Source organism: Aethalodelphis obliquidens, unplaced genomic scaffold (assembly GCF_003676395.1).
Source record: "Aethalodelphis obliquidens isolate GAN/ISIS:26980383/991018 unplaced genomic scaffold, ASM367639v1 scaffold11, whole genome shotgun sequence".
In the NCBI taxonomy this organism is placed as follows: domain Eukaryota; kingdom Metazoa; phylum Chordata; class Mammalia; order Artiodactyla; family Delphinidae; genus Aethalodelphis; species Aethalodelphis obliquidens.
Window position 1 is genome coordinate 45,288,281 of NW_020837955.1, and position 26,459 is coordinate 45,314,739.

The 26,459-nt window shown below is 63.5% G+C and overlaps 2 protein-coding genes across 2 annotated transcripts in view; both read left to right on the top strand.

The window, feature by feature from the left end:
* Positions 1-23,406, top strand: part of KNDC1 (kinase non-catalytic C-lobe domain containing 1) — a 59,670-nt gene extending 36,264 nt beyond the window's left edge. Inside the window, exons 15-30 of the mRNA XM_027111782.1 lie at positions 67-211; positions 944-1,203; positions 1,964-2,313; positions 9,957-10,050; positions 10,120-10,217; positions 10,401-10,621; positions 12,135-12,248; positions 12,847-12,994; positions 13,068-13,247; positions 13,732-13,938; positions 14,480-14,562; positions 14,777-14,927; positions 17,776-17,898; positions 17,983-18,042; positions 18,716-18,873; positions 19,861-23,406. Coding sequence (XP_026967583.1) covers positions 67-211; positions 944-1,203; positions 1,964-2,313; positions 9,957-10,050; positions 10,120-10,217; positions 10,401-10,621; positions 12,135-12,248; positions 12,847-12,994; positions 13,068-13,247; positions 13,732-13,938; positions 14,480-14,562; positions 14,777-14,927; positions 17,776-17,898; positions 17,983-18,042; positions 18,716-18,873; positions 19,861-20,092 — 2,624 coding nt within the window. The 3' untranslated portion in view covers positions 20,093-23,406. The remainder of the gene's footprint in view (positions 1-66; positions 212-943; positions 1,204-1,963; positions 2,314-9,956; positions 10,051-10,119; positions 10,218-10,400; positions 10,622-12,134; positions 12,249-12,846; positions 12,995-13,067; positions 13,248-13,731; positions 13,939-14,479; positions 14,563-14,776; positions 14,928-17,775; positions 17,899-17,982; positions 18,043-18,715; positions 18,874-19,860) is intronic.
* A 1,800-nt stretch (positions 23,407-25,206) lies between these two features.
* Positions 25,207-26,362, top strand: UTF1 (undifferentiated embryonic cell transcription factor 1). The gene is made up of 2 exons (XM_027113147.1): positions 25,207-25,762; positions 25,875-26,362. The coding sequence occupies exons 1-2, from the start codon at positions 25,207-25,209 to the stop codon at positions 26,360-26,362; spliced, it is 1,044 nt and encodes a 347-aa protein (XP_026968948.1).
* The last annotated feature ends 97 nt before the right edge of the window (positions 26,363-26,459 follow it).

Here is a 26,459-nt window from a genome sequence, read left to right on the forward strand (position 1 = left end):
ACCAGGGGAACCCAGAAGAGCACCCATACGTTTTAACTCACCCCCGTGCTTTTCTTGCGAACTCAGGGGAGTATATTTACGCCTTGAAAGACCTCACCTATGCCACTTTCTGTGGGGCCATATCGGAGAAGTTCTGTGACCTCTACTGGGGGGAGAGGTTGCTGCAGAACCTTTTCAGAGTGGTGAACGGGAGGACGCCACCCTCCGAGAAGTAAGAGCCCCTCCTCGCGGCCTCCCACCCCCGCTGTGCCCCGAGGGCCGTCCTCCTGCCCCGCGTCCCACTCATCGCCCTCCCCAGAGCGACCACCTGCTGGGCCCCCCTTTCCTGGCCGAGGCCCGCTCTGCTTCCAAAGCTCTTCCTCAGGCAAGCGCTCCTCTTGGCAGGAGGGGGCCTTGTGGGGTCACGGGGCGCGGAAGGCACATCCGCCTCCCTGGGACCAGCCCAGGAGGCAGAGCAGCGGAGCCCGGAGGCCGGGTTTGGCTGCGGGGAGGCCCCTGCAGGGACGAGCGTCTGCCCCCCGCCCCGCTCCCGTCCAGCTCCCCTCCTGGCGGTAGAAGATGAGGTGACAGCTCAGGAGGGAGGGGGGCAGGCACCTTCCCTCTCCTGCCCCTTCCCCCAGCCCTCTTGGGCCCCACCCTTCACAGGACGCGCCCGGGGCGCCTCAGTGCCAGGCCTGGCCCAGCCCCTCCCGAGGGCTGCAGAGGGCCATGTTGCAGGGTGGGCGGGACCTGTGCCTGGAGTGGTCCAGCGCCCTGACGCCCTGACGCCCTGACGCCCGAGCTCACGGCAGCCCCGTCCCCGCCCCCTCCTGGTCCCCAGAACCCCACCCAGGGGCGGCGCACACCCTGCTCTCCACCCCAGGCAAGCCCCGCATTTTCACATCACTGGGGGAGCCGTCGAAGGACCCCAAGAGGCGGACGCCCAGAAAGTCGTCTGCTAAAGGGCCCGTGTCTGTGACGTCTGTGGCCTGTGGCCAGGCCGTCCTGGAGGTCTGGGGGGGCCTCGGTCACCGACACCCCCGCTTCGCTCCCAGGGGAAGCCTCTAGTAAGCCTGTGGGAGGGTCCCGGGGGTGCCTGCAGTGTCCTCCGTTCTGATGGCAGCACTTCCGAGGAGGCTGGGCCACAGCCCAAGGGCAGCGGTGGGACCAGCGCTCCGAGCACATGCTCACCGTCCAGCAAAAGGCCTTCACATCTCGGAGCGGGTGAGACAGAGGGCTGTGGGTTGAGACCCTCCACAGCTGGGTCTTCTCCACCCTTGGGGCCAGGTTACCCTGTGTCTCTCCAGGGTCCCAAGGGCAGGGCCCGTCCTCCTCTGGGGGGTCTGTACTGCGAAGGGGTCATTCTCCCCAGGCCACCAGGTGGGCAGCAAGGGCAAGGGCTGGGGCCAGCAGCTTGGTGTTGGGGGGCTCTGCATTCTTTCTTGGAAACGTGCCATTTAAAGACCCTAAGGCGTGTCTTCCTAGATGCAGAGCCAGGACTCCCTGATAACTGAAAACTGTAATTTCTCCAAATCTGGTCTGAGGGGGACTTGGCTTTGGGGACCATGTCCTTTAGGTTGTGTGACTACAGTCACACACAGGATGGCAGTGAGAGCCCCCCATACCGTGTGCACGCTTGGGAAACTGGAAAGCAAAATGGAGATGCCCAGGGAACAGCTCACGACCAGCTGGGACCCTTGGTTCCTGGGGGACGCTCTGCTTTGTCTGTTTACGGACAGTTCAGAGTTCCCTCGGGTCTCTGCCACAACTGTGCCCTGCATGCAGCCCATTTGGGAGGGGACCGAGGGACCCCGACCCTGAGGACCCTTTGCGGCTCCTCTGGAGCGGAGGTGGGGCCACCTGGCCATCCCGAGGGGCCTCCTGCCCCCTGCTAGGGACCTGTCGCCTCTCTGCAATCAGGGGCGGATTCTTCCCCGGGAACCCACGTTGCCGCGTGTGACCCGCCCCCCCTTCCTCTGTCCAGCGAAGGAGAAGCCGAGCGTGGACTCAGACGAGCTCTCACGGAGCAACTTTGAGGTGGGGTTTCGGCCTCAGAAGTCGGTAGCAGCTGAGAGGGAGCAGCCCCAGGCAGAAGAGGCCCGGCAGCAGGGCGGGGGCCTGGCTGGGGGCTCTGAGGCAGTGGCACGGCTAGCCCGGCCCCCGGAGGGCGGCCCATCCGTGAGCCCAGGCCCAGGCGGCTTGCAGAGCTGCAGCCCCGGCTGGTGCAGCGCCTTCTACGAGGCCGACTGCTTCAGCGCCGACGTGCACTGCTACGTGAAGGAGCTGGCGAGGCAGAAGGCCGCCGGGTGCCCCACTGCCAATGCCCAGACCCCGGTGAGTCCCGGGCTCCTGTCCACCGCTGGAAGGGAGGGTGCTCGGCCCCAGGGCGCCATGGGGCGTGAGGACGGGTTCACGCTGGAGCTCCCAGTACCTCGGGTGACAGGAGGGCCCCCGTGTCTCCCAGCCCTGGTGCCTGTCGGTCACCAGCAGCCACCACGCTGGCTGGGCCCTTCTCTGTGTGTCCTCCCGGGGTTGTGCTCATCTGCACGTGGCTGGGCCCCTCCCTGCGTGTCCTCCCGGGGCTGTGCTCATCTGCACGTGGCTGGGCCCCTCCCTGCGTGTCCTCCCGGGGCTGTGCTCATCCGCACGTGGCTGGGCCCCTCCCTGCGTGTCCTCCGGGGCTGTGCTCATCCGCACGCGTTCCCCACCCCCGTCTGGGAAAGGAGGTGGCTTTCCTCTGTTCTGGCTCCTTGGCCACCAGGGGACACGTGGCAGGAGGTTACCTCACGCTGGTGACCACAGTTGGGTTTGGGCATCAAGGTCAGCCCTCAGGCAGCACCACGAGATGAAAAGCAGCACAGAAGCACCTGGCCCGTGGCGGTCAACTCGGGCCAGGCCCCAGGGGCGTCTCTGGTGCGCAGCGCACTCTGCGTGCCGCCCGGCTCAGGGGCAGCCTGGGCTCCTCCCGGGTCAGCAGGGCGAGGGGACACCCTAGGCTGGAGAGTGTCCGGGCCTGGCCAGCCCGTGTGCAGGGCAGCCCCACAGAGTTCTGCACCCAAGGTTGCTGCCCGTGCCGTTGGGGGTCTGCCCCCCAGTGACCAGGAGCCCTGACCTGGGCTGCAGCCCCACTCCTGAGTGGCCAAGAACTCAGGCCTGACCTGGGCTGCATCCTTCCCCCCGTGACCAGGGGCTCCCACCTGGGCCACAGCCACACAGGGCCCGGGCCCCAGGGTAGCAGACAGGAGGGAGCTGTCAGCGGCCTGGCGTCCCACTCCTGCCCCCACCCGCACCATCTGCAGCCTCCGAGCCGTGAGCCCCAGGAGCTGCATCTCCACTCATGTCAGCACCGTCCGAACCTTCTCGCTGGGTTACTCAGTCCCAAGCTAGAAAGAGACCTGCATGCCTCAGGCCTGGAGCACCGGGCATGGGCCCATGTGCTTGGGAATCGTGCTGCCCCCTCCGGGTTTCCTTAAAGCCGGGCCCCGAATGTGCTTGGCGTCGTGCACTAGGGGAGTGGGGGGGGCTGCAAGGACTCAGGCCTCCCATGGGGACTGGTGAGGACAGCTGGCACGGCAGACGTCCACCAGACACCCTGGCCCACCAGTGCAGTATCCAGGTTGGGGAAGCCCGATGCCTCTGTGTCGGAGTCCAGAGCTCTGACCAGGAGAGGGTGGCCCCCGGCCCCCTTACCGACCCATGAGCCCCGGTCTCCTTCCTCCCACTCCAGTGCCCTTTCTTTGCTGTGCATTTGTGCACAGTGCAGCTCACTCGAAGTTACTAAGTGTCGTGGTCCCGTCCCCAGCGGCCTTCCACAGAGAGTGCCAGTGCGGCAGGGTGCTACTGCTCCGCCTGCCGTCACAGAGGAGGAGGCGGGGGAGGCGGGGGGCGGGGGGGGGCGGTTAAGGGACTCGCAAGACTGATGAGAGGCCAGAATGCAGCATCAGCGACGGGGCAGCGCTCACGACAACCCCAAAACAAGTGCAGCCCTCGTAACTGAGTATGGAGCAGGTCCTCCCCAAATGGAGCCGCTCTGACACTGAAGGCTTCTGAGGAGCCTGGGGTCTCGGCTGGCATGAAGGGGTCCATGGGCACAGCGTTTGCTGTGAGGTGGTTACAAGAGGTGGGGGACAGCCTAGTGTGCCCCCATAGAGCTCCTAGTTCTGTCAGCCAAGAGAGCCCGGAAGCAGTGACACCCCAGCAGCAGTGAGTACACCTAGTGCCTGGTTCTTGGTTTCTAATACCGTTCTCAATCAAAGGAACCAGGGCTCCTTGGAGAAGTGGCTGATCTTGGGACTGGGACCAAAAAAAAAAAAAAAAAAAGGAGCCGGGAGCATTTCTGGTGCCGGAAAGTTAAGGAAATGATCGAGACAATGAAGAGGGTGTGTCAGCCGTCACAGGGGCCGCGGCGGGAGCTGTAAAAGCAAGAACACAGCACTGGACTCTGGCTCACAGCGTGGGGCGTCCGTGCGTCCGTGTGTCCACGCGTCCGTGCGTCCACGCGTCCACACATCCACGTGTCCACGCCGATGCGGACGGCCGAATGAAAGAGGGAGAGACGGCCCTGTTTACAGAGAGGAAATCCCACCTAAAGATTCATACAGGGTCCCAAGGGACCCCAACAGCCAAAATAATCGTGAAAAGGAACGAAGCTGGAGGAGTCACACTTCTGATTTCAAAACTTATTGCAAAGCTACTGTAACCAAAGCAGTGTGGGACGGGCACAGAGACAGACGTATAGACCAGTGAAATAGAACAGAGGGCCCAGGAACAAACTATCACACATAAGGGTGCCGTGACCATTCAACAAGGAAGGACAGTCTTTTCAATAAATGATGCGGGGAAAGCCGGATAACCCATGCAAAACACCGAACCAGGACCTGCACCTTACACCATATACAAAAATTAACTAAAAACCCAAAGACCCAAACATGAGAGCTAAAACTATAAAACTCTTGGAAGAAAACATAAGGGAAAGCTTCATGACATTGGGTTTAGCAATGCTTTCTTGGATATGATGCCAAAAGTGCAGGCAACAAAAGTAAAACACAAATTGGCTTCAAAGTTAAAGCCTTCTGTGCATCAAAGGACTCCATCCACAGAGTGAAAAGGCAGCCTATGGAATGGAAGAAAATACTTGTAAACCAACTATCTGATAAGAGGCTAGTATCAAGAATATTTGAAGAACTGATGAACTCAACAATAACAAAACAAACAACTTGATTAAAACACAAGTGAAGGACTTGAATAGATTTGTACAAAGAAAATATACAAATGGCCAAAAAACACATGAAAAGACGCTCAACGCCATTGGTCATCAGGGAAAAGCAAATCAGAACCGCAATGAGCTACCACTTTACACCCATTAGGAGGGCTGTTGGGCTTCCCTGGTGGCGCAGTGGTTGAGAGTCCGCCTGCCGATGCAGGGGACACGGGTTCGTGCCCCGGTCCGGGAAGTTCCCACGTGCCGCGGAGCGGCTGGGCCCGTGAGCCATGGCCGCTGAGCCTGCGCGTCCGGAGCCTGTGCTCCGCAACGGGAGAGGCCACAAGTGAGAGGCCTGCGTACCGCAAAAAAAAAAAAAAAAGATGGCTATTAATAAAAGATTTTTTTAAAAAGCAGAAAACAACAGCCATCGGTGAGGATTTGGAGAAATCAGAATCTTTGTGCACGTTGGTGGGAATGTAAAATAGTGCAGCCACTGTGGGAAAGTGTGGCAACGCCTCAAAAAATTTAAACATAGAATTCCCACGTAAGCCCGCCGTTCAGCGTCTGAATATACACCCAAAAGAATTGAAAGCAGGGACTCAAATAGATATTTGTGCACCTGTGTTCATAGCAGCGTTATTCACAACAGCCAAAAGGTGGAAACACCCCAAGTGTGCATGAATGGAAGAATGGATTAGCAACGTGCCGTCCATCCACACCAAGGATATCGTTCAGCCTTAAAGCAGAAGGAAACTCGGGCGCTTGCTGCAGCAGCAACAAACCTCAAGCACATTATTCTAAGGGAAATGAGCCAGTTCGAAAGGACAAATACTACACGGTTCCACTTACAGGAGGTCCCTGGAATAGTCAACCAGGGGCTGGGGAGCTGATGCTTAACGGGGACAGAGTGTCAGTTTGGGAAGATGAAAAACGTCCGGAGATGGTGGTGGCGATGGCTGCACAGCGGTGTGAATGAACATACCTGATGCCACTGAGCTGCACGATGAGAAATGGTTCAATGGCAAATTTTATGTTATGTATATTTTGTCACGATTAAGAAATTTCAAAATAAAAACATTTTTAATGAGTCGGGAACAAAAAAGTAGGGAGGGGTGAGCACTGGGGACTTGAGGGTGAAATGAACTTGCAGACGTCACTGGAGCTGAATCTAAATAAGGAAGGGACGCTGGGGGTCCCCGATCCCTGGTGGGCTTCCTGTGCTCCCCCCCCAACTCCGAGCCCAGGTGTCCACAGCGTCCCACCAGAAGCACTGTGTTGTCACCCTGACCTCAGCTGGACCACAAGACGGGACCCCTGCTGACCAGGGCTGGCGAGTGGCAGGGCTGGGAGCCCACATACCCCCGGAGCAGCCACCAGCCCCAGGGAGGACGGGGCCCCTTCAGAGGCAGCTCCACGCGGACTTGCCCACAGCCTCCTCTCGACAGTGCTGGGCGGGGTGGGGGGCTGGTCCCTGTGTGTCCTCTGACGGCACGGGTCATGTCCTGTGACATCAAAAGTTACATCCTCTGGCATCACAGGTCACAACCTCTGATGTCACAGGTCACGCTCGCTGGCAGCATCACATCCTTGCGGACCCCTGTGGACAGGCAGCCCCATCATCAGCCTGTGTCGTGTTCAGGGCCGTGGACGGTGGTGCCAGTGGGTCCACTGTGCAGGTGCCTGGTTAGGGCCGAGGGGCCTGTCCTCGATCCCATGCTCTCCTGGGGTGGCTGCTCCCTGGAGGGAGACATGCCCACAGGTGAGCCCTGGGTGCCCCCCCCCGCATCGCACGTCGATCGTCCTTGAAGGTGGACGCTGAGACCAGCTCAGGTCCCAGATCTGCTGGGCCAGCATCTGTTCTTATTTGCTCGTGATCCCGTGGTTGGGACAAGGCTCCCACACTGGGTCCCACCGTCACTCTGCGGGCGGCTCACGTGGGGGACAATCCGGAGGGGGTGAGGTGGGCTGGGAAACGCCGGAGGGTGTCCAGTGACCACGTTTCTCCCTTTCTCCTGCTCACCTGGGAAGGCGTGTCTCCTGGAACCTGAGTGCATGCAGGTGAGTGCCCTGTGCCCTCCCCTGCCTCGCGGGTGGGTTGGGTGACCCCGGCCACAGTTCCACACTCTGAGACCCGCTGTGTCTCTTTCAAACAGGGGCCTCAAGAAAACACAAAAGGCATAAAACACCTAGTGGACATGTTTCACATTTGCTGCCCAAAAAGAGAGTGTGCGTACAACAGGCCAGGCGCTGGGGTGGGTGGGGCAGCTGGAGGGCAAGCGGGCGGCTCCTCCCATCGCTGACCACACAGCAGCGTCTGTCCACCCGGCACCACTGTGCGTGTGGGCGCAGCCATGGCCCTGGCCGTGATTTTGTGTGTCCGGCGCTGTGGGCATCCCCCAGGCCAAGGGAGCCAGTCAGAGCACCCGGCTCGCCTTGTAGCTCACACGGGCTTTGCCCCCAGCGTTCAGGCGGATGGCACTGATGTCTGTTCTTTCCTCTTTCGGTCTCTGACGTCTCGTCTTCCAACTTCCTTCCTGTTTTATTTGTTTACTTCTTCATATTTGTCCGCCTCAGGGCCACGTTAAGTCCAGTAGCCGCTGGGCCCAAACTGTGCCTCAGATCATCCTCATCTGTTTGTCCAGTGAACTGATGCTCTTCTAATTCTATGAGAACAACCCTTGGTCGGGTTAGGCCGGGAGGAAATACCTAAACCAAACCGATTCTGAGTATTTCATTTAGACCCACCAGTCTGCCTCGGCCTGGGGGCCACGCCTGCCTGTGGGCCTGCCGGGCTGTGGCCATGACGGTGACACCAGCTAACACCAACGCCCTGTGAATCTTGGTTCGTGTAGATTTATCCTTAAAATCAGTCAAAACGGTCCTTTTCTGAGAGTCTGCAGTTGAGTGATGAGAGAAGTGGCCCTGACCGACTTCACACTTTATACACCAAGGTGACGGAGGCGCTGACGGCGGCCCCCGCCATGCCCGCAAGCCCCTGCTGGGGACTTTTCTCAAGTCAGCATCTGGGCAGCGGCCCGGGTGTGAAGGGCTGGACCTGAGCTGTGCCCTGGAACACAGGCCGGGGTCCCCGCCACCGTCCTCGGGAAGCCAGGGCCACCACGTAGCAGGCATGGGGGAGGGGGAGCCGTGCAGACCCTTGGGCCTCGCCGAGACAAGGCCCGGCAGCAGAGGGTGATGGCACGGGGCCACCTCGCCTACTGCCGAGCCCCGAGGCACGGCCCCTGCCCCCCAGCTGCCCTGGCCTGGAGGCCCCCCCCGCCCCGTGGGGCTGCCTACGACCGTCGTTAAAACACTAGCACGTGGACAAGGACGACCACGTGAACCACCGGTTTTCAGTGAAACCACCAGACAGAAGGGATTCGGGTGTTTAAGTAAAAGTGCCACAGAACTGTCCAGAAATAGACGCTCTCGACAAAGCTAAGTCCATCGCTGTGGGACGATGGCATGGGGGAACCTTGTCTGGACTGCGTGTGATCAGACTCCCCAGAACGAATGCCCAGATGCTCGGCTGTCAGGGTAGAGCTTCTCCAAGCACGGCCAACTCAGGACCTGGGGGGTCACCTTGACCCTCGTGCTAACAGCAAGTGGTCTCCCCAGGGGTCTGAGCGAGCCCCTGGCCTCTGCCCCCAGCCCAGCCCCTGTCTGTGGCCTGTCCGCCTCAAGGTCCCCAGCAGAAGACCCACCAGAACCCAGGGGCCAGCTCACAGGCACCCCCAAGGCTTCCCAGAGCCCACTCCTGCCCCAGAATCACGGGCTCCTCTCCCACCCCTGAAGGGGGCAGTCCGGCCCCCAGGGCTTCCCTCCCCCCACGTGAGAGGAGAACACGCAGACCCTGCAGCAAGGGGCTGGGACCCGCCGTGCTGGGCACACGAAGCAGAACTGGGGCGCCCTTGGCTCCCCTGCAGCCTGCAAGTCTTGGTCTCGCTTCCCTTGTGGAGACCTGGACTGGCTGAAGCCCCCACTGTCTTTGGGTTTCTGGACGGAAGCACCGCGGGGGCTCAAGGGGGCCTACACGGTGGGCTCGGGGGGGACGGTCTTGATGGGTCAAGTGGGGTCTGCGACGCTGGGCGTGTCCCAACCTCATGTTCAAAGCAGGGCGGCCGAGCGCATGGGGGGCTCGGGAGGCACCCTGGCCCACAGGGGTAGGCTCGGGCTGCACCGCAATGGGGGTCCTGAGGGGCAGAGGCCGAGCGTGGGGTGGGGACCTCAGGGGGTGTGCCTGGGACCACAGAGAGGCCTCAGGACCACTCGTGCCCGTGAGGACAGCCACCGCCTGCTGTGTGGACTTGCCCTGAAGAACCCACCGGAGGCCAGTCCCCAGGGCCAGAGAAAGCACAGGAGGCATGGACCTAGGCCCCCCAGCCCCCAACAGTGGGCGTGCTGCCTGCATATCTCACTGGAAGGCAGGCCCTCCGTGGCCCGGACCCACCGGCAGTGGACGCGCCCCACCCCGCTCTGCCCACCTTTCTTCCTGGGTGGCTGGTGGGGGCAGGTCACCTGGAGGTGTTAGGAGAGGCTGACACCGCTGCCTCACACATTTGGCCTCGTTTTTTAAGCGAGTCCATCGCATCTGGTTCTTCCCAATTAGTTTACTGAGACATTTGCTAACCTGTCTGGATGTCCGGTTCCATTGACCAGACGCAGATATCCCTTCTCTCGCCCGACGGCCAGCGTCGGGGTCCTGCGTGCAAACCTGCTTCCCCTGAACTACCGAGGGGTGGGCGCCTGGGGCTCATGGCTCTTTCCTCTCCAGGAGCTGGAGCAGCAGCTCATGATAGAGAAGAGAAACTTCCGGAAAACCCTCAAGTTCTACCAGAAGCTCTTACAGAAGGAGAAGCGGAACAAAGGTAGCCTCGCTGGACGTGGGCCGGGGACGGGGTTGGGGGCCGCTTTGGGCTGACTCTGCCCGCCCGCAGGCTCCGAGGTGAAGACCATGTTGTCCAAACTGAAGGGGCAGCTGGAAGAGATGAGGTCCAAGGTGCAGTTCCTCGGGCTGGTCAAGAAGTACCTACAGGCAAGGTCCCCACTCCCCTCCCTCCAGAGGCCTGACGCTCACAGGGCTCCTCCCGCTAAAACCTTGGAAATCGGTCCCTGTGAAAACATACACCCCCCCTGCCGAGAGGCCACCCCGCCCCCTGGGTCAGGGGCGGGGTGACCTGGCAGCAGGTCAACCCGACAATGCTGACTCGCGCCCCAGGTCATGTACGCGGAGCGGTGGGGCCTGGAGCCCTGCGCCCTGCCCGTGATCGTGAACATTGCGGCCGCCCCCTGCGACACACTGGACTTCAGCCCCCTGGACGAGTCTTCTTCCCTCATCTTCTACAACGCCAGCAAGCGCCCGCGTGGCGGCCGGCAGAGGAAGGCCCGCGTCCTGCAGGCTGGCACGCCGCTGGGGCTCATGGCCTACCTCTATTCCAGGTGCAGCGGGGAGGGAGGGCGTCTCTGTGCCCCCCAGGCCTTCGGAGACAAAAGCAGGGAGGAAACAAATAGGCCCCGCGGTGCGGGGCAGGGGGTGAAGGAGGTGAGAACTCTCGCCTGCCCTCATCTGAGACGGGTTTGCACTTTTATCTAGAAAGTTCCCTCTAAGTCGCCTGTGTCGGCTCCCACTGGCCTCCAGGTCCTTGGCCGAGTGGCTTCAGGGCCACGGGCCCTACTGGACCCGCACCTGTGGGCCTGGGCGTCTGGGTCAGGTGTGCGGCCACCGTGACTAACAGCCCGGTGGGCTTCTGAACCTGAACGCAGCCGGGAGCCTCAGGGGCACCTGGACCCCATCCGCTTTCCTAAGTCAGACACCCATAGTTAACGTTGGGCTCCCCGGGGCTGTGGTGAGGTTGGCCCCAGCCAGCTCTCTGCAGCGTTTCTGGGCATCAGCAGGGCTTAGGCTCGCGGGATCCCCTAATAATGCAGGTGCGCGGGCTCACCTACCGCGGGAAGGGCCAGGCCCCTCCGTCCAGGGTCACAGGGGCCCCCGGGCCACACCCAACCCTGCCATCCCTCCGTCTGTCCCGCCAGCTCCACCTGGTTGTTGGGCACAGGGCGGCCTCCTCCAGGGCCCGGCCCCCATCAGGGCTGGGTACAGACCTCACCCCAGTGTTGACTTTTAGGGACTCATGACCCCACGTCGGAGCCCCTGGGGTCTTTGGGCTGCAGGCTGTGGTGACCCCAGACTGCTGGCTCTTGGCAGCCAGCGGGGACCCTCCCGGGGCAGCTGACTCTCCCTGCTCCCCGGCCCGTTCCCCCGAGGTGGGCTGACTGGGGCTCCTGCTCGCGGGGCTCCGGGCTACCCCTCAGACTCCGGCCTCCTCTGCAATGTGGGCTGTCACACGCCGCCACAGGCACTGTGCTTTCCAGGAGATGAGAGCGCACGCGTGCGTGCGCACCGGTATCACAGGGCGTGCCGCGCGTCCTGTGCGAGCATGGCATCTCCGAGGGGGCGTGGGCTCATCCCTGCAGACCCCGCGGGTGTCCCCTCTGCGGGATGCTGAACCCGGGCTGCCTAGTCTCCAGCCTGAGCCAGGCTGCAATGTCCCAGGCAGAGGCTCCCTCGTTCCTGGATCCCCACCTCTTTCTCGCTGCCCTGGCTCCCTGGTGCACCCAGAGATGGGGGGCCCTCCCGCCCTCAGCGGCCTGTCTCCTAACCCAGCGATTTCTGGCTGGGGCTGGGCCACTGCTCCGGCTCAGCTTTCTGAATCGTTTCTAAAAGACACAGTGAGGCCTTAAAGACGGATGTTACCGAAGTCCTCGGACTCGCAACATCCAGGGATTTCTAACGTGACCACTGCTCCCCCCACTTACTTCTGAGCGGCGCTCCTGCTGGCCTCCTTCCTGGCAAGGGGCTCACGCGCACACGCGCCCGTGTGCGCCCACCCCGGGACCGCGGGGCTGGGGGAGCCGGGCCGCGTCCTGGCGGCTGACTGCCCCCTCCCCGCAGCGACGCCTTCCTGGAGGGCTACGTGCAGCAGTTCCTGTACACCTTCCGGTACTTCTGCAGCCCCCACGACTTCCTGCACTTCCTGCTGGACCGCATCAGCAGCACCTTGTCCAGGTACCCGCCGACCCTGACGAGGACGAGGCCAGAGCCAGAGCCGCCCGGAAGGCCCAGGCGAGGGCAGAGGAGGGGAGCGGGGCGCAGACGGGCCACGGGAAAGGGGCAGGAGTGTCAGGAGGGGCCGGCGGCTGGGGAGGGGGGAGGCGGAGGGCGGGGGCTGGGACACGTGGGAAGACGGTGAGCACCAGGCCCGTGGGCTGGGGGAGGGCAGCTGGGGGGCAGGGAGGGTCCCGCAGGCCTCAGCCGGCAGGTGGGGTCAACAAGGGAAGGGGTGGTAGGCAGTGCTGGACGCGCTCTGGCCCTCTGAGCTGGCCTGTCCTTGCCCCCCACACTCCGCACAAGCCCAGGCCAGGAGCCCTGGGAGGGGAGGGACTCACGGGAGACCCCAGCCCCCTGCTTCCCCACACGCGGAGCAGGGCTCCCGCCCTGCCTCTCGGGACGCTTTCCAGCCCCTGGGTGCCGTCTGTGAGGGTGGCAGGGGCTCCAGGACGGGCACCAGGTGGGCGGGCTCAGACCCCCATGCACACACTGGTGTGGGTGCGACGCCAGGCGGGCGCGGGTGACCTGCGCGGCTCAGGCCTCCATCTGTCCCCAGGGCCCACCAGGATCCCACCTCCACCTCCTCCAAGATCTACAGGCGCAGCTTCTGCCTCCTGCAGGCCTGGCTGGAGGACTGCTACGCCGTGGACTTCAGGAGGGACGCCGGGCTCCTGGGGAGGCTCCAGGACTACCTCGCCTCCCAGGTGAGGGCGCGGCTCGGGGAGCGGGGCCACCGCCCCTCTGGAGCAGCGGGCGACCCCGCGTGCTTCTGCCCAGATCCTGCCCTTGGACGGCTCCGCAGAGCCCCTGTTGAGCCTCCTGGAGGTGGGCACCGAGCGGCGGGCTGAGGGTGCCCCACGCAGCACAGACCTGCAGGACCCCAAGGAGGCGGAGGACACCGCCAGGCCCCTCAACGCCCTGTGGAAGAGGCTCTCAGAGGACGGCATCTCCCGGAAGGTGCGGCCTTTCCCGGGGAGCCGGCGTGGGGACACCGCCTACGCAGGCACACACACTCCTGTGCTCATGTGCACACACACGTGCCCTGGTACACACACACACGGACAGGCACACATGCACAAACAGGCACGCGCCCCCCGTGTTGCCGGCCCTGGGCACCAGCCCTCTGGCCCTGGACAAGGACAGCAGAGGGCCAGCCAGGGGCTCAGAGCACCCCGCCTCCCTGACTCTGGGGCCAAGGCGGGGCCGGGAAACGGCCTGGTACGGGAGCAGGGTTGAGGGAACCTCACCGTGATGCGTGCAGACAGCCCCATCCATGAAATGACCAGGACAGGCGTCCTCGACCCGGCACGGCTGTGGGCGGGAGGGATTTGCCACGTGGCTCTAGCTGAGCCAGGCTGCGAGGTCCTGGGCCTGGGCCCACCCCCCCACCCCGCCCTAACCTGGACGGGACCCTCTGGGGCTTGGTCTTCCTGCCCTGCAGAGCTTCCCCTGGCGGCTGTCCCGGGGCAACGGGCTGGCGCTGCCCCACCACAAGGAGCGCCAGTACAGCATCGCATCCGCCCTGCCCAAGCCCTGCTTCTTCGAGGACTTCTATGGCCCCTATGCCAGGGCCAGCGAGAAGGGGCCCTACTTCCTGACCGAGTACAGCACCCACCAGCTCTTCAGCCAGCTGACGCTGTTGCAGCAGGTGAGGGGGGGGCTGACATTGTTGCAGCAGGTGAGGGGGGGGCTGACGCTGAGGCAGCGGGTAAGGGTGGGCGCTGAAGGCCCTCAGCAAGAGAGCGCCAGGTGCACAGGCCCCACGAGGTCCCACAGGGCACACACACACACCCCACGTGCTGGAGGGCGCCCTGCCCTGCGGGCCGGGCGGGGAGCCGCGTGTGCTAGGCCCTCCCTCCTGGAACTGGGTGCCCAGCCCCCAGCTGCCCCTTCCCAGGCCCCCAGGCATCCTGGGCCCCCATCACTTGGCAGGTGACAGCAGGGACAGGAACCCAGCGACCCCTCCTCCCCCCCCCCCCCCCCCCCTCTCCCGGGGGGCCGCCGGGCCCCCCCCCGGGGGCCAGGCGACAGCAGGGCCAGCACCCCGCCCCCCCCCCCCCCCCCCCCCCCGCCACTGTTGTCTGGGTGGCCGTGCAGAGTCCCTGGGGGCCCAGCCCTGTGACTCCCGTGCCCCCCGTCCCCCCTCGGGCCCCGGCTCTGCCTGACCTCTGCGTCCTTGTCCCCGGCAGGAGTTGTTTCACAAGTGCCACCCCGTCCACTTCTTAAACTCTCGGGCCCTGGGCGTCACGGACAAAAGTGTGGCCGTCCCCAAGTGAGTGTCCGGCGTGGCTGTCAGAGAAGCCTGGGATGCAGGGCTGGCCGGAGGGCCTTGGGGCCTCACCCAAGCGTCTCCTGGACACGCCCAGCGCAAGGGCGACACCTGCGGTGCGCGGCTGGCCCCCCGCCTCGCAGGGCCCGTCCCGCCAGCCTCCTGGGCCGGGCGCCACCCGGGGCCTGGCTGGGACGTGCGCCTGCGTCTCTTGCAGAGTCAGCTCCTCTGGGTCTCTGTCGGCCGAAACCTGCAGCTTATTTCTGCCCAGCTACGTCCAGGACACGTACCTGTTACAGCTTCTGAGAAGCGCAGACGACGTCAGCACCTGGGTGGCCGCCGAGATCGTGACCAGCCACACCTCCAAGGTCGGTGCCCTCAGCTCTGGCCCCAGCACAGAGTCGGGGCTGCTGGCAGCAAGGGCACCTCCCTGGGAGACCCCCCCCCTGCTGGGGGTGCACGGGGGCTCCAGGCCCACCCAGGCCTGTCCCCGCGGCGCGGACACGCAGACCTCACGCAGGCACACCCCCGCTCACAGCTGGACGCAGCGTCACACACACACTAACGCGGCCCCCGCGTGCTCCCACACTCCTCCTGCCTCGGTCGCGACCCAGGGCCGGGAACTGGCCCGCTGGCCTGAGCTCTCGTGGCCACTGTCACAACAGCACGGGTGCATGTGTGTCCTCGGCCAGTTTGTGGAACAAATGAAACACTAGTCAGTGGTCCCATCAAGGTGAGGCTCCTCTGGTCCCACAGGCCTCGGCCTGGACCGACCCCCCTGCTTCAGGGCCAGCACCTCCCTCAGGTCCCACCCAGGCAGGAGGGGCAGCAGCTGGGCCTAGCGCCCCACAGTGCGCCCAGCGAGCACACCGCTGTCAGGGCCTCGGACGTCCTTCCGCCGGAGGCCAGACGCAGGCGAGGGTCACAGGGTCCTGCCTGTAGGACGTGGCCACGTGGAAGAACCGGTGGGGACCACGGGGCTCCTGCTGTGTCACCCGGCCCCTTCCCGCGAGTGCACGCCCACCGCCTCCCAGGCCCAAAGCATCAGCTCCCCGGGCAGGAGCCGCTGGAGTGGGCTGAGCACGAAGGGGGAGCTCGGGGTGGGGGACCCTGTTCTGTCCCAGGAGCTGCCCCAGAGCCCACCGTGGCCACCAACTCCCCGAGAGACGGTGAAGCCCGGACGTGCCCGTTCTGGCATTAGGAGCCTCTGCACTCTTTCCTTTTCTAGTTTCCTCTGTGTCCCCCAAGCCCCTAGGGGCAACCCCAAGGCCCATGAACAAATGCCGAGTTTTCCACTCTTTCCCCTTTTCGGGAGAATTTTCTTTAAGGGTTTAGCAGCTGACAGACTGACCCGTCCTCACTTCTGCCAGGATGTGGCCTGGCCCCCTCCCCGACCCGGTTTGTTCCAATCCACGACGTTATCATGAGAGACATCAAAGTGCAGCTTCCGATCAAGGGCGTCACACGAGGCCTGGGTGCTCGGGCTTCCCAGGGGACCCCGGCTGCCAGGGAGTCCTCACCCCAGAGCCTCTGCAGCTGCCCCGCCCACAGGGCACCACGAAGGGGCGCCAGCGTCCCCAGGCCACAGGACGGAACGGTCTTCAGACCCACCTGGGACGCACCCAGGGTCAGCGCCTGGTGGGAAGGAACCACTGTTGCAGTGACGAAACTCTCCCCATTGCGTGAACGGCTCCCCCGTCCCTGCGAGCAGAGGTCGGAGGGAGGACTGTTCACGGGGCAGTTCCGCCTCAGCAGGGACAGGAGAGCGCAGGGGCCGAGCGGAGAAAGCGCCAGGAGTTCTCAGGAAGCCACGCGGGCACCTTCGGCGAACACGCTGATCAAGTTCTGACGCGCTGTTCCACGCATTGGGCCCCTCACCATGCTGTCGGCACAACCCGGAGGCTGACTTCTACATTCGTAAACTCTGCTCTCAGAAAAATTTGTCAAAACTCAAATTTTGAGCCGGAGAATGTAACGGAAGACTAGTAAAAGCCCTCAGTGGTAACAGTGCATTCCTTCCAGATCACATCCCGGGGTGGCGGGGTGAGGCGAGACAGTGCAAACACAAGGTCAAGGAGAAAAGGAAACCGTGTAAAGTTTCTCACCTTCAAGAAAAGCTTCCCTTTTTGTAGATGAATAATGGTGGGACCTGGCTTCATCAGACAGGTGTGAAAGTGACGGAACACGACAGCCAAGAGCAGGAGGCAACCTCATATCCGTCGACGCACGAACGGATGAACAACGTGGGGCATCACCACCCTGTGAAAACATTCAGCCCCACGAGGGAACCAGATGGGGACACAGGCCACGACGGCTGAGCCCGGAGGGCGGGACGCCGGTCACAAGAGCAGACCCACCGTGTGACCTGACCTGACCGGTACAAGGCTCAGCCGTGAGCGGACAGCTCTGCCTGGACGGGCTGGAAATCACCTACTTCGCATCCATCTGAACCTGTGAGGAAAATGACGAGGTGTCAACGTAAGAAGCAGGAGTGGGTAGATGTTTTTCAAGATCCTTTAAGAGGCACTCGAGCCAGACAGCTGGGAGGCAACGGTGCTGAGTGACCCCACGGCCCGTCCTGTGACCCAGACAAGGGTCAAGCCCAGGAGAAGGGTGTCTGGTTGGGACCCGCAGGCGATGTTCCCACCTGAAGGATGTCCCTGGCCATGGCGACAGTCCACAGGGTGAGGCAGCTCTGAAATGAGGGGTCAGCTGAATTCTCCAGAACCTTCTGGAAGTTGCTGGAACTGTGTAAAATCCACACGCTAACTGTGGGGCCGTGAGCCAGGCCCCTCAGGTCTGCTCGGAGAGGAGAATCCCACTGGGGTAGCAGGGGCTGCCGTGGGGTGTTCCCATCAAATCCGGTGAATCTGCCCTGCCGACCAGCAGCCCCTGAGGCGCTGCAACCCCGTCCCACCGTGGACTCGGCTGGGCGGACGACAAGCTGAAATCGGCTCCCCATTTGCCTCTGGACACCTCAGCTCCATCTCCCCGAGCGGGGGTGCCCTTCCCGCTCCCCCCATTGTCCTGAGCAGAGATTTGTCCCGGGAGAGAAGTGAGATGGACTTGGCACACCTTTGTGCCTTGGTTTTCTGGCCCCCGACGCCCTCCCCTGCACGGAGGTGGGCGCACCGCCCTGCACCCTGACGCTGGCCCCTGTGCCCCGGTCCCTCGTCTGAGACGGAGGACGCTGAGCGTCTTGTTCTCTGGTTTCAGCTGCAGGTGAACCTGCTCTCCAAATTTCTGCTGATCGCGAAGTCTTGCTACGAGCAGAGGAACTTCGCAACAGCCATGCAGATCCTGGGCGGCCTGGAGCACCCGGCCGTGCGACAGTCCCCTGTGAGTCACCCGGGGGGGCCTGGCTGCAGCCACGCAGTGGGCACAGACAGGGCTGTAGGAGTTTCACCTGTGCTTTTATTTTAGGCCTGGAGAATTCTACCCGCAAAGATAGCAGAGGTCATGGAGGAACTGAAAGCCGTGGAGGTACCCCTTTGCGTGAGGTCCTGGGCAGCTCACGTCCCGGGGGAGGGGGGGATCGCCCAGCAGATCCTGCATCGTGGCGCCCTCCTCACGGCCCCCCCATCATCTCCCCTGGGGCCTCAGCCGCTCACCTGGGCAGAGGTGGCAGGGTTGCTCCAGGGCCGTGATTCCAGCCTGGGGTGCAGGTGCCCTGAGGCCCTGCCTGAGTTTGGCCGACCTACCTGCCTCCTGGCCGCCCCTCATGAGATCCTAAACGAGGACACGCCCTCGGGATGAGGGGCGTTTCCCAGACTGAGGAGGCAGGGGCGGCCTGCAGCCGGCCCCAGACGCAGCGCGCGCCGGTGGGGGGACTGTTGTGTGTCCTCGGTTGCCACCACACCCAGGGGTCTCTGCGGCCGGCCAGCCAGGCTCCCAGTCTAACTTGGGCAGTGGGGTCGCCTGGCTCTCTTCTGGAGGGAGTTTGCCGCCAGCAGCAGGAAGCGCGCGGCTTTCTGGGGGGGGTCAGCGTTCCTCCCGTGTCCGCAAGCGCTCTCCCCAGCCCCAGAGCCAAGGCACACTTTGGGCTGGCTGATAAACCGGGGTGCCGCAGCCCCCGTGCAGCACTGCTGGGCACCTGGGCTGACCTCTCACCTGTCCGTCCCCCCACCCCCCGCCCACGCCCCTGGCTGCGCCCCAGGTCTTCCTGAAGAGCGACAGCCTGTGTCTGATGGAAGGACGGCGCTTCAGGGCCCAGCCCACCCTGCCCTCAGCCCACCTCCTGGCCATGCACATCCAGCAGCTGGAGACAGGGGGCTTCACCATGACCAACGGGGCCCACAGGTGGAGCAAGCTCAGGTGAGGGGCCCACAGGTAAAACAAACCAGGTGAGGGATCCACAGGTGAATAAGCCAGGTGAAGGGCCCACAGTTGCAACAAGCCAGGTGGGGGACCCAACAGCTAGAACAAGCCAGGTAAGGGGCCCACAGGTGAGCGAGCCAGGTGAGGGGCTGCCCCCATCTCTCCTGTTCCTCTGAGACCTGGGCCGCCTTGCCCCTCACGCAGCCCTCACCCAGCCCAGGCCTCCACACCCTCTCCCCAGGTGACTTCCAGCCGCCTCCTTCTCCACAGACAAGGGGTACACAATTCGCACAGTCCAGCGTCCACGGCCCCAAACGCGGCCCCAAGGTTGCCGTGACCTCCCTTCCTCCTGGGAGATCCAGGTGCACCCAGAACGCCACCTCTGTGCGACCACCCTCCCTGACCCCCCGAGCCACATCTGCCTTCTCTCCCTGCCTCTGCTGTCCCCCTCGGGGCCCCTCCGTAAAGCTGTCCGGAGGATTCAGTCAGTCCCCACCGTTCAACTGCCCGGCACACCTGCGGACCCACCTGGGAGGAGCAGACTGGGGAGCTGTCGGTGGCGACCACCACCACGACCCTGCCAGGGACTCAGACACTCCCAGCCAAAGGCGATCGCGGCTCCTTTTGGCCTCGGAAGCCCACCCTGGGGCCGGCCGCTCCTTAGGAGCTCCAGGCCCACGGCCCCCCGCAGCGCCCCAGGCCCGCACTGCCCTTCAGGACAGTGCCGCCCTGTCTCCAGGGAGACCCTCCCCCCATGACCTTTCACCCCACTCTATCCTCTCCCCCCACTTCATCAGCCACACGGCAGTCAGGTGGAGACCGGTCAGGCCTCCTCAGGGTCCAGGGCGGACTGGTCCCTCTGAGTCTGGACTTTGACGCGGCCTGGTTGGGACAGTGCCTGACAGCAGGCTGGGAACCCACCAGCTGCAGACGCTGCCCCCGTGACTTGTGCAAACTCACGTTTCGTTTCTTCCCCCAACAAAGAAACATCGCCAAGGTGGCGAGCCAGGTCCACGCGTTCCAGGAGAACCCCTACACGTTCGCCCCCGACCCCAAGCTGCAGTCCCACCTCAAGCAGAGGATCGCCCGATTCAGCGGGGCGGACATCTCCATCCTGGCCGAGGACAGCAGGGCTGGCGCCCACCAGGTGGCCAGCGAGAAGCACTCCAAGAAGATTCAGGACAAGCTGCGGAGAATGAAAGCCACGTTCCAGTAGCGCAGGACAGCGGGCTGGGTGTGCAGCCCACACCGAGGACAGGCCTGGGGTGGAAGGGGCCGTGCCTGCTGTGTCAGACAGGGACCCCCATGGCCCAGGAGGGGCACCGGGGCGGGAGCACGGGCTCAGACCCAGACCCAAGAGATGGTGCCAGGAGAGGCTGAGGGGGGTTTCTAAGGGAATTTTAAAATATTTAAACCAAAATAGGATAGGTAAGCTCCCCAGGAACCGAGTACCCATTTATATTTCTCAAAGATAAACAGCTTTCACCCAGTTCTCTGGCCGTTCAGCCCCAGAAACCCCACACCCCAGCACCCAGCTCAGGCTTTAAACCCAGGCGCCCACTGAGCGGTGTTCCCACGGGTCTGGTGTGCGTCTGCTCACCAACGAAGGGCCAAGACTGTCCTCTGACCCCCTGACGGCCACAGATTCCAGGGGCTCTGGAACCTTCTCGGGGCCCTGAGGCTCCCCACCCTGGGCTTCCTCCCTGCCGGGCCTCCCCCTCCTCCAGCCCCAACCCCTGGCTGCCCACCCAGGCCCAGGTGCGGGTGCCAGAGCCTCGCAGCCCTTCCCGCCAAGAGGCCCGGCCTTGCCTCCGTCCCAGCCCGGCCTCCTGCTGCCGGAGAGCGCCTCATGCTCCACACTGGCCGCTCCCAAGTGCCCCGTGGCCCCTGTGCCCACCGCCCCACCACCGAGAGCACTTCCTGCTGGGGCAGGTACACCTGGGCCGAGGCTCTGCTTCCAAAGCATGCAGGACTCAGACAGCCGCTCCAAAGCAGAGACACAGCCTCAGGGGCCCTGAGAGCTTCCCTCTGCCCTACCTGGGGGCCTGGGGGCTGTAGGGCCGTGGCCGGGTCCCCCCCTTCTTCAGCAGCCATGCATGTGATGCACACACCCACGCCTAGCTCCCAAGGCTGGCCGTCACCAGCGCTTTCTGACGAGGAAACGAAGTCTGCTGCCTCGGTGGTACCAAGCTCTTCCCCAGGGCCGTTTCCAAACTGCGCTCGGCCAGGGGCATGGGACCAGGACAGCACGTCACACCTCCACAGCAGGGAGGCCAGAGCCCTGGCACCACCCCAGGCACCAGCGTTTTTACGTCGCCAATCGCTGCAAGACCCAAGACTGTTCTTTTCAGTTTTAGAATTAGTGACTCTTCAGCGCAGCCAGCTCATGCTATTTCTAGGAAAACCACTACCTGTGATCAAACACTGTTGTCAAGACGTGTTTTCCCACATATATTCATTTGCAACATCTACGTCCCGCTTTCGTGAGAGGCACTCCGGGCCCTGCAAACGTGGCTTTTATATGAGAATTTGGTTCTGCAGATCAGCTCCTACCTTTTCAGGATTTGAATTCAACGAAGCGCCACAAAGCCTGAAATGAAGTGAGCGTCCAGTGCAAATGAACATTCCAACTGTAACGGTTCATCTGGGGGCGCGGCCAGGCTTCGGCTCCAGCACGACTGTCTGCATGTCGCCCTCACGCGCGGTTTACGTTTCTAAATAAAGTCGTTTCTACCAAGACCGCCTTCGCGGGTTCCTGGTGTTTACCTGCTTCGTGGGTCAGCGTGGCTTCTTCGAGCCAGACGAAGACGTCTTCAGGGCTGCTCGTGAAGGCGGGAGGGGACGAGGGACCGAGGAGGCTCAGGCCACCGCGATGTCCTCCGACGGTGCGCAGAGGGCCAAACCCCACCACCCGGGGCCCGTGAGCAGGCAGACACCCCACTGCCCGGGACGTACCTGCCGCTGGAGGAGGAGACAGCCAACCTCCCACAGTCGCTGACCTGCCGAGGCCTCCGGGCACCACGGCCCGCGCCTGTCTGCCACAAGCCCTGCCCATCCTGGCGTCCGGCCACGCAGGCCTCGTCCGCAGCCCACAGGCCAAGCAGCAGGCTCATCGTCACCGGGGGCAGGCTGGGGCGTTCCCAGGGCTTGGTCACCACCAAAGGGTCCCAGTGGAAGAGCTGAGGGCTGGTGGACACCAACAAAGACGGGGAGATGGTGGGGTCGTGTTACTGTGGACAGGAGCTGCCGTGGTCACGTGGCTCTGGAGTCTGGGCCGGGGCGGGGTGTCCTCAGCCACCTTAGAACCACCAGACCCTGGTCCCTCTTCCTCCCGAGACACGACTAAAGCACCAGGAAGCCCGGCTCTCCCTTCGCTACATCGGCTCTTATCACATCAACACGTTTTTCTGAGAACTGCCAGCCAGCACCCCAGCCAGCAACCCCCAACCCCATGCAGCCCCTCCTACGCTGAATGGAGCCCAGCCCTGTGCACCCAGGCTCTGGGGAAGCCCCCTCCACAAAAGGGGTCCCACTCCCCCGCGCCCAGCAGGCTGTGATCAAGCCCGAGGCAGCCCCCGGGCCGGCACCAGCACCCGCCACCCGGAGAAGGCCAGTGGGACCCCAGCAGCCAGGCTATCGCCTGGGACACGGGCTCGGAGTGGCCGGTGGTGCTGGGGTAAGTGGCCGAGGGGCTGGCTGGGCGCCGGCCACACCCCTCCCTGCGGCTTGTGTCCTTCCGCCTGCTGTCCGACACCCGCTGCAAGGACGGCGGGACTTCTCCTGGGACGGGACGGCTTGAGCTGCCACTTTCCTGCAGCCCCATCTCCTCACTGCCTCTCCCGCTCCCCAGGGGGTGGACCTCAGTGACCGTGGGAAACGCTGTTCTGAAGGGAGACTGCGCTGAAGACAAAAGAACTGCAGTGAGGACCGCACCCCGGTTGGGAGCAGCTTCTCAGGCACCAGGCCAGCCTTCCGAGGCTCCTCTGCGCACTCGCTGTGGGGTGGGACGCGAGTAGACAGTTGGAGACGAGGGCACCAGGCCTCCTACCATCCAAGACAGGATCTCACGGAGCCCAAGGTGCGAGGCGGTCAGGGACCCGAGAGACAGGTTGCGCGCAATCCACTTCCCAGCTGCCACCGCACGATCTGTCGCAGCTTCGCTGACGTGTCAGGGGATGGCTCTCTGCGGTGGGGCTCTCCTGAGCCTGCAGGATGTTTCGTGGCATCTCTGATCTCTACCCTCTAGATGCCAGCAGCACCGCCCCCTGCCCCCAGCTGTGACAACCAACAACTGTCCAGACATCGCCAAATGTCCCCTGGGGAGCAAAACTGCCCCCAGAGCCACGGGCCCAGAAGCAGTGATGCCCCAATAGCAGCAGCTGCATCCTGTGCCCAAATCTTGGTTTCCAGATGCCATTCAAGTCTCCGAGAAAAGGAAATGGCTGACTCCAGGGCTTGAGTGGGGAAAGTGCCAGATGAGCCAGGAGCTGGCAGTGCTAAAGCAGGGCTTGGGGTGGGAGGGCAGATCACATCAAAAGGACACGGACGAAAGGGAAAGAGCTGCGAAGACTCCCCACAGCCAGAGCCGGGCTGTCTGAGCCCCCACGTACGACAGTGATGGGCAGTGACCCAGGAACAGGACAAACGTCCATGAGTCCACACTGGAGTAAACGGACAACTGAATGAATAAATAAACGGGAGGAACTGGGAGAAATCCAAAGGTGTGGAGGTGTGGTTTGTTACCCCCTCGAGTGTGGGCGGCAGGGGACCTGGTGACCGGCCCCCACTGCAGGGCAGGACAGGAAGAGGGTGACCTGACGGTGGGGAGAGGCAGGCACCAGATTAACCGGGTGGGGCTCAGCATCATGGCCCCAAGTCTGCCGACGTCACGCATCCTAACACGAACTAATAAGATGACACATCACCTCTCGGGTCTCGTCCCAGAACCCAGAGCCCCACTCTAACCCTGAGAAGACAGCAGACAAACCCAAACTGAGGGACACACCACAAAACACCTGACCCGTCTCCTCAAACTGTCAAGGACGTGGAAAACAAGGTTTAGAAACAGCCACGGCCCAGGGGAGACTGAAGGGACAGGATGACTAAATGCAGCTCAGCACAGGGGTAGGATCCTGGGACAGAAAAGGGGCATCAGCAGAAAACCTGGCACAACCCAGTAAGTCTGCGGTTTCGTCAACGTTAACTTCTTAGCTCTGCCAAAGTTCCACGGACAAGTAAGATGTTAGGGACTCTGTGCTGTCTGTGCCACTCGGACACAGAATTATCCCAAACTAAGGAGTTTTATAAAACTACTGTAGCTAGTATACAGAAATACAATTGACTTTTGCTTATTTTTGTATTCAATGACCTTGCTAAGCTCATTTATTAATTCTAATAATGTGCTTGTAGGTTTTGTACTTTCCACATATACAAACAACTCACTTGCAAGTGGCAGCTGCTTGCCTTCTTCCTTTGCTATCTCTATACTTCCTACTCCTTTTTCTTGTCTTATTGCTCTGGCTAAGACTTACAGAATAAGGTTGAGCAGAAGCCATAACGTTGGGCATCCTTGTCTCATTCCCAATCTCTCAGGGGTGTAGAGGCTCAATGCTCTGTATTAACCACAATGGTAACTGTAGCCATTCTTTATCAGAATAAAGAAGTTTCTTTCTGTGAAGTGTGCGTGTGAGTTATGACACTACGTCTGACCACTGGCCTGGCTCTTTATCAGATCCAGCAGAAAGCTGCCAGCGGGCAGTGATGAACTCTACCTCCTGCACAGACTAAGAGCACACGAGGAAGAGGGGCGGGGCGCAGACCCGGAACACAATTACGGTTACAAACAACATCTAGGGTGCACCAGAGGAAAAAGGAGAAGGTGCGAGGAAGCCTCTGGAACTGGAATGTTCCATGGCTTCATCCGCGCAGTGGTGAAAGGTCATGGCACATGCGTAATGACGAATCAAACATTGCGCACCCAATGCACGTAGCCATATTTGTTTGTACCTCAACTGAGAAGATTAAGAAGTACAAACGGCGGTTGGGAAGGTTCTTCCCCGCTGGGCGGGCGGGGGCAGAACTTTGCTCCAGGCGCTCAAGGCCTAGAGGCCCAAAGACTGGCCGGGAGACCCAGGCGCCGGAGCAGGCAAGTTGAACTTAGCGCGCGCAGAGGCGGGGCGGGGCGGGGCGGAGCGGTGGGAGGGCCGCCTAGACCCGGCTGGGCTCCGGCGCCCGCTCCTACCGAAGGCGGACGCGCAGGGCCCACCGAGCGCGTGTGGGCGGCTTCTCCCGGGCCTCGGCCCCGACCCCCGCGCGCCCGCCGGCCCCGGGATGCTGCTCCGGCCCCGGCGGCCGCCCCCGCCCGCCCCGCCGTCCCCCGCCAGCCCGGACTCCGAGCAGCGGCTGGCGGGGGGCGTCCCCGGGACCCCGCCCGGGAGGCCCGCCTCGCCCGGCGCGCTGGCGGCGCCCGCGCCCCCCGGGTCGCCCGCATCCCCCGGGTCGCCCGTATCCCCGGGCTCGGCGCAGCGCACGCCCTGGAGCGCGCGCGAGACGGAGCTGCTGCTAGGCACGCTGCTGCAGCCGGCCGTGTGGCGAGCGCTGTTGCTAGACCGCCGCCAGGCGCTGCCCACCTACCGCCGCGTGTCGGCCGCGCTGGCCCGCCAGCAGGTGCGGCGCACGCCCGCGCAGTGCCGCCGCCGCTACAAGTTCCTCAAGGACAAGGTCCGCGACGCGCACGGTCAGCCGCCCGGGCCCTTCGACGCGCAGATCCGGCAGCTCATGGGGCTGCTGGGCGACAGCGGGCGCAGACGCGGCCGCCGCCGCTCCCCCGGGCCCGGGCGCCCCCCGCGCGGCCGCCGGCCAGCCCCCGCCGCGCCCGCTGAGCCGGGTAGGTGGGCTGGGGTGGGGGAGGGGCGGGGCGCCTCGGACCGGGGGAAGTGGACTGCGGGCCGGGGGGAGGGGCGGGCGCGCCTCACGCGACCACCCGCTCTGCGTTCCAGGCGCCCCACCGCTGCCCGCCGCCCGAGAACCCGACGCGGACCCCGCCTGGACGCTCAGGTTCAGCCCGTCCCCGCCCAAGTCTGCGGACGCGCCCCGCGCCCCCGGCTCCCCGACGGCCGTTTCCACATTCACCCCCGCGCCCGGCCGCCCCGAGGACCCCGAGCCCTTCCGCGCCCCCGCCTCGCCGCCGCTGCCGTCGTCCCCCGGCCCCACCCGGGAAGATCCCGACTCGCCGCCTGGTCGCCCGGAGGACCACGTGCCCCCGCAGCCCACGCCGCCGTCGCTGAACGCCGCCCTTCTGCAGACCCTGGGGCACCTGGGCGACATCGTGTCCATCCTGGGCCCGCTGCGTGACCAGCTGCTGACCCTGAACCAGCACGTGGAGCAGCTGCGCGGCTCCTTCGACCAGACCGTGTCCCTGGCCGTGGGCTTCATTCTGGGCAGCGCCGCCGCCGAGCGAGGCGTCCTGGCCGACCCGCGCCAGTGAGGCCCGGCCGCCTCGGTCCTCTCTGCAGGGCCGCCCCTCGGCCCTGACCCCTCCTGCGGCCCTCCCCCACCGCTAACCTAGGTATGGGTTAAATAAA

What these genes read in the sequence shown, in the direction of transcription:
- UTF1 (XM_027113147.1), top strand. Translation starts at nt 25,207, where the DNA reads ATGCTGCTCCGGCCCCGGCGGCCGCCCCCGCCCGCCCCGCCGTCCCCC. An exon ending in CGCCGCGCCCGCTGAGCCGG is followed by an intron (nt 25,763 to 25,874) that starts GTAGGTGGGCTG and finishes TCTGCGTTCCAG; the next exon opens with GCGCCCCACCGCTGCCCGCC.